This window comes from Dipteris shenzhenensis, chromosome 30 (assembly GCF_047967505.1).
Source record: "Dipteris shenzhenensis isolate YYH24624 ecotype China chromosome 30, Dip_SZ_1.0, whole genome shotgun sequence".
Lineage (NCBI taxonomy): Eukaryota > Viridiplantae > Streptophyta > Polypodiopsida > Gleicheniales > Dipteridaceae > Dipteris > Dipteris shenzhenensis.
In genome coordinates this window covers 14285127-14296031 of record NC_141625.1, presented here as the reverse complement: position 1 = coordinate 14296031, position 10905 = coordinate 14285127, and the positions used below count along the sequence as shown (strand labels likewise).

The 10905-nt window shown below is 39.0% G+C and overlaps 1 protein-coding gene across 1 annotated transcript; it reads right to left on the bottom strand.

Annotated features, from left to right (window-relative positions):
- Window positions 1-6401: 6401 nt before the first annotated feature.
- Window positions 6402-7532, bottom strand: LOC147881748 (early light-induced protein 2, chloroplastic-like). Its single transcript, XM_087401996.1, has 3 exons — window positions 7340-7532; window positions 7028-7063; window positions 6402-6839 (listed from the first exon to the last, which is right to left on the bottom strand). The coding sequence occupies exons 1-3, from the start codon at window positions 7472-7474 to the stop codon at window positions 6495-6497; spliced, it is 516 nt and encodes a 171-aa protein (XP_087258122.1). The 5' UTR covers window positions 7475-7532; the 3' UTR covers window positions 6402-6494.
- Between the last annotated feature and the right edge of the window lie 3373 nt (window positions 7533-10905).

Sequence of the window (10905 nt, the reverse complement as noted above, 5' to 3'; positions counted from 1 at the left end):
CATTATTACCATAACTTGTTTTCAATTGTCTACTACGTTGTCTCACATGTAAAATTTTCTCTCTCTATGTGTGTGTGTGTTTGTGTGAGCGAGGTTCTTTTGGGAAAAATGTGTGTGTGTGAGAGAGAGAGAGAGAGAGAGGGAGAGAGAGAGAGAGAGAGAGAGAGAGAGAGAGAGAGAGAGAGAGAGAGAGAGAGAGAGAGAGAGAGAGTCTAACTATAAAAAGCCATGCTACTTGGAGGCAGTCAATAGAGCGAGCGAGCCCAAAAAAGCGAGCGACAATTAGTTGAAGTGGTTGGAAAATCAAGCAAGCAAAGAAAGAATCTAAGTTTTTTATAAAATAATTGCTTGAAGTACAAAGTATTCAAAAAGGTGGTTATGTGTCACAAAATTTATATTCTGATGCACACAAGTTTTTTAGATGGTGCAAAAAGGCATGATATTCATCTAAATCATGCCTTGTCATTTGATTTGATATGTAACATTATGCCATTTATATTTGATAATCAAAAGATGCAGGGATGTTAAAAACTCATCTTTTGGGCCAAAACAATCAAATGTTGACATCTTGCCAAAATATAGGGATGTGAAAATGTCCTCTTTTGGGCCAAAACAGGGAGCGCGTTATGTTTTGGCCCACAAGAGGACATTTTCACATCCCCATATCTTTTGATTTACAAGTCCAAACGAGGTCATGTTACATATCAAATCAAATGGCAAGGTGTACTTTAGACAATTATCACGCTTTGTGCACCATCTGGTAAAATTTAATGACCAAAAAATGAATTTGTGGCCAATTTGCTGCATTGGTAAGATTAGTGGGAGGTAAGAATAAATCATTAGGGAAGGATATTTTTGTAGTAACAAAGAAACATGGTTTTTGTTCCAAGAGTGCCTTCCTTCACAAGGCTCTACACAAAGCAAGCATCCATACTTTATACTGAATGAACATGGTCTTTTCCAAGCAACGTCCCAATTTTTGGTTGAAATTCATAGTGACCAAACAAAATAGAGCCTTGAAATAGCAATTCCAAACACTTTCTAGCCTCCATAGCTGTGACAAGCGACCCACTGTAGCGTCAAACTTGCTATTTGATTTTGCTCAACACACTAAAACGTTGTCTATTGAGTACAGCTTAATGAATACAATTTTTTAATTCTAGATGGGCAAAATTGGGGAGCATCTTGGCACTCATTTTGTTATCTCAATTGGCTACAATTTCTATGAGATAGGATTGAAAGGAGGCAATGACCCTACTTCGTTGAGTATTTCATGCCAAGCATTTGCGCTGGACTCAATCTCACAACGTTGGAAGTACTCCCTGGAATGAAGATCGCAATAGGGATCTTCATGTGTTTTCTTGATCACTAATGAACACATGTTTGAATGCACTATGTGCAGATTGGAGACGGCAATGGATCCAACATGCCTAGGTATGCCTCATAGGATGAGCTATTTGCATACTTCGTGGGTTTGAAATATGTATAAGGATGTGGGTTAGAAGTCTGTTGAGTGGTTGGGTTGTAAGTCCAATGCAGTGAACCTTGGACCCTAATGGTGGAGCTCGAGGCTTGTTGCAGACATAACCCATTTCCTGAGATGCTAGCCATCCAAGTTGATGGATGGAAGGCAACCGAAATCGATGGCTCTTCTTACACAAAGAAGCAAGCTCGTATTAGAGCAAGCTCACCATTAAGGGGTGTGAGTTCAACTGTGGTGTTTTTGTGGACAATGTGTGAGTGGAATTAGTTTTGGCATCGGCTAGTAATGTGCTTCAATGGTGGGTTTGAAGAGGTAACCGGCGTGCAGTCTCTGATACATTCACGAGAAGAGCAACACTTTCTCCGTGGGTGATGACAAGGTTTGGGGTAACATGCCTTGGATCATGCACAAGGAACACTAAACCTTTGTCTATATAGGAAAAAAAAGGGACTTTATTAGATACAATTGAATGTATCTAGTAAAAGTCCGGACTCGTAAAATTTAAACATTTCCTAGATCGACTATATAGCAACAAATAGATTCACTATATGGCAAACCTACAATATGATTTTACTAGATTAGATCTAGTAATTTATGTATATAGAAACACTGAGCATTGTCTATATAGTTAACAATTTACTACATAGCAAATGTGCTATATAGTAAAAGTCTACAGAACATTTGCTATATAGTAAATTATAATCCATATAGACAATGCTAAGTTAAATTTGCAATAGAATTTATTTGTATAGGAAAAATTTACTAAGTAATAAATGTAGACTTTCTAAAGGTTTTATAGAGTTGTTTTGATTATCTAATGGAAAAGAATAAAATTAAATTTAAACTTGAACATATAGTCAATTTATATAAAGAGCATAAACTAATCTTTAAAAAATAGATTATGACATAATCACCTAAAGCGTCACAAATCACATAAACTCATTTTCACAGGAAGGACATAAATATGAAAAGCATGCCAAAATTCACAAATTCATTTCAAAGAAAGTAAGAGCTTGTTACTAATCTACCATCAATACAATGTTTTATATTCAAAGAGACATTAATCAAAAGAATAATAAAAGAGTCCATCCATGTGTCTTTAGTTATCATTCAAAATAACATCTATCAGTTTGATACATGTATATCGTCAAGACATAACATTTTCTTTTCATCCCCATTAACCATAACTTTTGCCTCTAAAACTAACCAATCTATGATAGCTTTCCTTATTGTAGGCAAGCTATGCTCATTTCTATCTCCAGAAAAAGTTGGATCTCTCTTTATACTATTATAATTAGACTTAAGTGACATGTACATCTCATCCACTGTGTTTAAGTCTAAAAATTTCAAGAGAATTGTCTCTTGATCTTGTTCACAAAATTCATCAACCTAAAAAGCATCAACCCATAGTATATAAATTAATATTCCTCTATACTAACTGATAAAAGAAAGAATGCATTAACTTGAAGTAACACATGAGGCATATGAATCAATAATCTTTACATGCTAATGTACAAAAGGAGAAATGCATCATTCTTTACATATTAACTTACGTGATATCTTTTAAATTGCAATCTATAAATTAACATTTCTCCCTCCCATATGCATTGCATGTGTAGCCCACACCCTATGTTCAGCCCATGTGCATCCCATACATAGCCCATATACAGCCCATGTCCTATATTCTACCCATATGCATCCCATGTTCAGTCAATATGTAATATTCAGCTCACTCCCTATGTTCATCTAATGTGCATCCCCATACATAGCCCATATGCAGCCCACCTCCTATATTCTTCCCATATGCAGCCCATATGTAATATTCAGCCCATATGCATCCCATATTTAGCCCATATGTAGCCCATATCTAATATTCATCCCATATGCAGCCCATATAGATCCCTTTTGCAAACCATCCCCCTATATTCAGCCCATATGCATTCCATATGCATCCCACATCTTGCCTAACCCCTATATTCAGTCCATACACATCCCATACATAGCCCATATGTAGCCCAACCCATATATTTAGCCCGTACACATCCCATATGCAACCCATCTCCTATATTCAGTGCATATGCATCCCTTATTCAGCCCATATCTAATATGTGTCCCATATGCATCCCTTTTGCAACCCATCCCCTATATTCAGCCCATATGCATCCCATATGCAGCCTACACCTTGATAAAGTACGGATTGTACTTAGCCTAGTGCACACAAGATTGGCGGAAGAACTAAGGAGGATCAAAGCACACTAAATAAGACATGAGAGGGAGATAGCAAATCTATATCTCTTGCAATGTGTGTTCAACAATACATGATAGGCCTCTTATATAGAGAGTGCCCTTTGAATAGTCTCAACACATGTGGGTTCCTCTAATCCACATCTCTCCTTGTGGATATCCTTGACCCACATCTCCGCATCATGTACTCCACATCCTAGGGTGGCTACTTTGATTTTTTCCTATACCATACCTTAGCCTTTAATCTATGTGCTCGCACCACAACTCTCAACACCTCCCCTTGGTGCCATGATCCTTTGGCTAATGCAAGGTGGTCAGATGTGAGTTACATTTCATCACCTCCCCTTAGTGCATACATTGCTACTTAAGGTGGTCAAGTGTGGGTATTACAAGATCAAATCCTCCACTGGGTGCTTACATAGCTACTCTCAGGTGGTCAGGTTTGATTTACAAAAATATGGGCTGAAGATGGCAAGGTTTTCGCTTCTTAATACATGTTGTCGATGTCATTGTCTTCTTTGCTTAACGTAGCTTGAAGCATGATGCTTTGTTCTACTATGTGACTTGATGCTTTATGTGTGGATGCCATGTTTTGTGCTATGGTCATCTCATGCACTTGTGCTTTTAGAATGCTTTTTAACAATGATGTGTGCATTCATGCTTTGATTTGTCATTTGTTGTAAAGGTCTTACCAATTAATTTCTTTCAATATTGGCAGTGTCTAATTTCTAACAATGATTCTAATCCAATATGCACATAGAGCTAAAAAATACGATCATTTTTCCTTTTTGGAATGTGTCCAAATTCCTCTTGGATTGTAAGTTACGGCTTGTCGAAGATTCTGTGAAGAAGAGGCCTTTGATGATGTGGCATGGTTGTTCACATGCTGCTTACAGGCTGTGCTTGGCAAGGGGTTACTGTGCTGAGGTGGCCCTATGCCATGTGGCAGTCTTTTAACCAATTGTAGTTAACTCAAGGTTTAAACAAACTTAACTATGGTCACGCTAACCTATGCAACTGAACCTAACCCAGCTGACGTGGAGAAAATGTTTGTTCTCTGTTGGAGTCTTTGTCTCTACTGAACCTTTGTCGCGTGCTAATAGAAGGAGTCACTGCTGCTGCAGATCTGGGCTAGGGTTGCGCTAGCTTTTGGAGGTGCAGGAGCTTTCGCTCTGCTATTGGAGGTTGCATTAGCATTGGCTTGGGAAACCCAGGTCTGAACTCAAACAGCTCTCCTTTCGAGGGTCAGTGAGCTTTTAGAAATGGAGCAAGGAATTGGAAGTGTGGGAGGCTGTAGCGCACTGTGGCAACAAGACTTTGTATAGTCTTTCTTATGCTCAGGAGCTACCACAAGAGCCTATTGTAGAGTTTGCTCATGGCACCACAACTCTCAACACACCTTGCCCAACCCCTATATTCAGCCCATACACATGCCCATATGCAGCCCACCCCCTATATTTAGCCTCTATTTATTCATCCCATATACAGCTCATATGCAATCCACCACCTATATTCAGCCCGTATGCATCCCATATGCAGCCCATCTCCTATATTCAATCCATATGCATCCCATATCTAAATTCTATATCAATAATCTATCTAACTAATCTATAAAAGAAAGAATGCATCATTCTTAAATGATATGAACTTACTTGAGTAGGCATATCATGATGATCGATGGAATGAATATCCTTCTTAATGTTGATAGCATTCAACTCCTATGTGAAAGAAAAATCAAGTAGCAAAGAGTTAATTTTTACATTAAACTAAACTAGAGAACAACTAGTAAACCCACTAGCAAGTTTTCATGATTCAAGTACTTAAAGTTAAATAGAAACAATAACCAATACCTTCAACTTTTTTTGCTTTTTCACATTTCTGGTAGCCTTCTTACCTTGCATAGTTATTTTTGTCATCTCATTCCACTTAAAGAATAGTAAATAATAGTGAGATACTTTCATGAGAAAGAAAAGAACAAATTCAATGCAGAAGCATTAACATTAAAAATTTACAAATACTTAATGCATACCTTTGGCATGTGCTTGCTCTTTCTTCCAATAGAAATCTCAACATCATCTATTGGAGTCTCATAAAGGGAAGGCTGAGCCAAATCCTTAACCTATATGTCATTTCTTTTAAAACAAAACAATCAGATATTCATATTTAAAAACGATGAATATGATAAAGAAAATTCCAACATCATGAAATTTCTAACTTGTTGTTTTCCTTGCAATAGTTGCATAAAAGATTCTTGGGTTGAAAGGTAGTCATCCTAAAATGTGATCCCATTCAATATATGAGTTTAAAGAAATCACTCTATAAATCACTAAAAGTTATCAATAACAACTTAATTATTCATACCTTAGTAAAAGCTTCATCTTTTGCTATTGGTAGCTCTGGACAATAGGCATTGTCATCTTCTGCAAATAAATGAAATCTCTGGATAACAAGCATTATCTCCTTCTCCCTAGTAAAGTTCCCATAAATTCTTATAAATAAATCAAGAAGAAAATAAATATAAATTGCGTATCATACGAATCCGAGGATAAAATGATTAATTGTATCTAGCAAATATGCATGAATTTCCTAGTTTGGATGCGTTTCACTATATAGAGATTGGTCAAAAGTTCTTTGTGTATATATATTGATTATTATGAACAATTGTGTATCGTTGTACTTTCGTAATCTCTCGTCTCTATATCAAATTTCTTCTCTATTTGGGTAAGAGGGCGAGGGCCCCGAGTTTGAATACTAGTTCATGGGCGATTCATATAATTGGCCCTTGTGTGAGATATTCAGTGATTGCAAGCGATACCAGCCCTAGCATAGCAGCCCGGCCATTCCAAGTTTCTGCTTGAGCTGACATTATAGTTCCCGACTTGCTTTCCTTAGTCACCCCCTTGAATATGGGTATCAGCGATGCTGCAGAAATTAGGAACCCTGTGAGGATGAACCACTGTACACCGCCATCAGTGATTTGGGATAGAAGCCCGTGCCCGGTTGATGCTTCGATGCCCATGGCCGCAGAAAACCCGAGCATGGCCAACCTTCCATTGATCGTCTCCGGCGCAGGACCGGAGAAGGAGAATACATCGGAGAAGTTGGTGCTTACCTGCGTCCAAACGTTCAAACCATAATGCTCAGATACGTGAATGGAGATCCAGCAAATTCAGACATACATCTTCTTCCTCTAATCATACTATGCATCGAGAGATCAATGTTCCGGGATGCAGCTGTGCAATCATCCATAGTAGGATAGAGGACGCTCAAATACAGACAAAAGGTCCGTTAAACTGTTACCGTAGAGGACGTCTCAGATGTGCGACCCGGACCTGACTGCGGAAGAAACATAGTGTGTTAGAAGCGCGAACTCCGGAGCGAGAATGGGTATGAAAAGTTGAATTCTACGGGTCCTCAAGTTATTGATCTAAAGCCACACGGAATCTTTCCAAGGCTCCGGTCCTGGCAAAAATCCCGCTGAGCACCACCTTGCAAAGCGCGCGAGGCCTCGCATTGAGGAGAAACTATGCATGGCCATGTCGCACGGTGAGCGGAAAGAAAGGTCGAACGGGGGTTGCCATTTAACGAAGGAAGAGGAGGTGGGGGATTTACCTGGGGGGATTTGGAAGCACGAGCTGGGGTGTAGCGAGCTGTGGGGTGGAGAGGCTGACGGGGGGCGAAGGAGGAAGGGAGGGGGGAGGCCGAAAGGAAGCGAGAGGTGGAGCTGGAGAGGAGAGCAGAAGCCATGGAGGTGGAGAAGCTTGGCGATGGAGGGAGGAGCTGGGGTGGCAGAATAATACTACTTTGTTAAGAGAGGACTGCTTTGTGTTGTTAGAGAAGAGTACATTTTATAGAAGGGAGCAAGGTCACAAAAAATCAAAAGGCAAAATGCATGTTGAAAATGAAATGAGGAGTGGGAAATGTGAGGGGTAAAGTAATACAAACTCCACGTCCCCCTCTTTGTCCCCATCTTCCCCCTCCTTTTACATCGTGAATCCCCCCCTTCTTTGTTTCCTCCCACCAATTGCCTCCTCCATGCTCCTCAATTCATGTTTTTCCACGTCCCTTCAACCACCCCACTCTCGAAACATCTCGTTATCTTCCATCTCCTCACCCACTTCTTACTCATTTGGGCATTCTACATTGCCATACTTCTGCATATTTGACACAGATTTCATTCATGTTTTCACTTTCGTGCTAACTAGTCACAAACGATCACAAATTTACACACCCATCGAATATAAAAATGGTGTACAAATAGCGTGAATTATAGATTATTAATCAAAAAAGTCGATATAAACCAACTACATAATATTGCCAAGAGTGGCAAATAGGTCACTACAATCGAGAAATGACTTTGCATTGCAGGGAAATTCAAGTATGCTTATGTTTAATTACTAGTGAATAGAGTGAAAAAAAGTTGAAGAGTGAAGTGAACACACTAAATTATATATGTACAAGACTATCTTTTATTATTTTCCCAAGCACCCTAAGACAATATTTGCAGCTAGTGAGCTAACTATTAGAATGACAACTAGATTTGCGACAGGCAGTCTTTTCATCGTGGAGCACTACTAGCTCGAAATTGAAGCTGAATCCCACTATTTTATCAATTGTTTAAGGAAAAAAGAGAATGAGTAAAATATTGGACATGAGACGCGACACAAGGTCCGTTAGGATCCAATCCTCCCTGCAAATGTCAGGGGTGGTGATTTATTATTGATTTGTGATGTCCATATTTTGGAAGCTGAAGTCCAACAAATACATGAATAAGGTGATATAATAACTAATCCTCATTGAAGATTTTACAATATTGTCACATGGACGATAACCATATGAATAAAGGTATAGTCATCCTTCAATCTTGCATCCATCTTAGATTTCCTTGCTCTCTCGCATCAATAACATGCATTAAATGAGAGGAATATTGTAAGAATTCAAATTGAAAACAAGAAATTTTAAATGGACTAGTAATTGAAAATATTTATATTATAATATATAATATATATGATAATTATAACCACACAAAGTGTGGGTGGGAAGGCGGCGTGCTTCCTTTCCCAAAGAGTTATAATATGAGGGAACGGACCCTTCCCTGGGTGCCGAGATAACGCCGAGAATATTAACACCGAGAATATTAGCGGCGAGGATAAGTCTCGCAAATGGATAAGAAACTAGCATAATACCTGAATGTCAATAGTTGTAATCGAACATCGAGAGACAATATCTAGAAAACTTGCCAATGTGACCCTGAGAGGATCTGTGTGTGTCCTTGAGTGGGATGATTCCAACATTCTTAGATTGTTCAGTAGACTCTTGGATAGCACAAAAAGACAACTATCATTAGAGGAAGTTCGAAGTAGAGCATGCAACATTCTCACGTCTCTCCACTTAGCCACCGTTACATGCCTCTCCAACCTTGGGAAAATGGGATTTTGAACTGTAGTAAGTCGAGCTTTTGGGCTTGTGAGAGTAGAGCATAAGGTCATCGGCGAGGCTCTCCAAAGCTTCACATGCCGATAAGCTCAAACTTGCAAATCAAATAGACCATCTCTTCGAATCGAATAGGTTTGAAACATTTATATAGTCTTTTCATTGTGAAAAGCACCTATATGCTTTTAGTGCTTTAGTCAAAAGCTTAACTTTTACATCAAACGAGTTCAAGGGAATAAGATGAAACCAGATCAAGGGCTTAGATTCATGACACGTGGCTCAAGAGGGTGTGAGAAAATCCAAACATCTCCATAGGCCGCGTGCCGTAAACATTGACTGTTTGCACCTTGATTAAGATTTAATGAGTGTAGGTCAACATCTATTAGACTCAAATTCAGAGATCGAGGACATCACCAACTCTCTTACCCATCATTTAAAGGGTGCCACATCTCTTTGCTTTGAAGTTTCCCCTTTTTTGTTGTCTAATGCATCTCTCCCTATTGAGAAGTCTCGGCCAACCAAATATTCCAAAGCATCTTGTTGAACTCATAAAAGAATAGTGAGTACACATACCCTAGATGAATATCCTACTATTGCTTGCTACTGTAGTCAACATGGCACATCTCCTAAGTGCCATCCTCCTATGATTATAGATCCATGCAATAGTCCTGTTCATTTTACTCTTATAGCTTGCACTCAGTGCACATACCTCTATCTTCTTCCCTCTTAGAGTCAATGGCTTTGGAATTCTCGGAGGCCATAGAGTTGAGGGTCGATTCAAAGAAGCCTTCCCAAAGAGTTCCACTTGCTAGGATGATAGAATTAATTTACCAAGTCAGCTTTATCAAAGATTTCATGTTAGAGATGGGAGAGCTACAAGTCTAGAGTACAGATGCAACCTTGGAAGACAGATTCGAATTTGAGTGCTTACAAGGAGCATTGATCCAAAGATGGAGAATTTCACAAAGAGTTTTGTCAGATGGTTGCTACCACCTAGAGGGTCACATCATGGATGAGTTACCTATTGTGGCTCAAGTGAATTATGGATGATTTGGAGTAGTTTCTAGATGACATAGACCATGTCACTACCACTCAGAGGGTGACTTCATGGACAAGTTATCTAGTATTGATCAAGTGGAGTGTGAAAAGGAGAAACTTCTAGGTGACATAGGCCATGCCATCAAAGAGCAGATGTTGGAGTTTGATCTATGGGTTTGGGACTAAGCATAGGAGGTGCCTTAAATGTGTTTGGAGTTTAATCTATGAGTTCAGGACTAAACATAAGAGGTGCCTTCAATGTGTTCCCCATCACTGTTCCCAAGGAGAAAATAGAGTGCATTCTTTGAAGACTGAGCTATGGATCACAAGGGTTTGTTGAGAGGGAAAGCTAGAGTCTTATGGTCAAATTATCGTTAATAAGACCCAATATAAGGACAACATGGAGAAGTGATACATGGAGAGAAATAATGAAAATGGAGAGGGGTGAAGAGGTGAAAGTCGGGGGTAGGGAGAAGAGGGGTGGGGGGGGGGGTCACTCATAAATATGCTTTTTTAGCACATGGTTTAAATAGAAAGAGTCTTTTAAATATGTAAATGTAGCACATGGTTCTATAGAAAGAGTTTTTTACACCCCCTTTTTGCACATACAAAAGGGTATCATGTAAAGTTCTATTCACAACTTGCATAGAAAAAGGGTGTGTTTTACTCATGATAAATTTATGGATAAGGAGATTTACATAGTAGGC

Bases quoted from the DNA above. Each gene is read 5' to 3' on its own strand.
- LOC147881748 (XM_087401996.1), bottom strand. From the start codon at position 7,474: ATGGCTTCTGCTCTCCTCTCCAGCTCCACCTCTCGCTTCCTTTCGGCC. The intron at 7,064-7,339 runs GTAAATCCCCCA...TTTCTTCCGCAG, and splicing joins GTGCTTCCAAATCCCCCCAG to TCAGGTCCGGGTCGCACATC. The intron at 6,840-7,027 runs GTAACAGTTTAA...GTTTGGACGCAG, and splicing joins CATCTGAGACGTCCTCTACG to GTAAGCACCAACTTCTCCGA.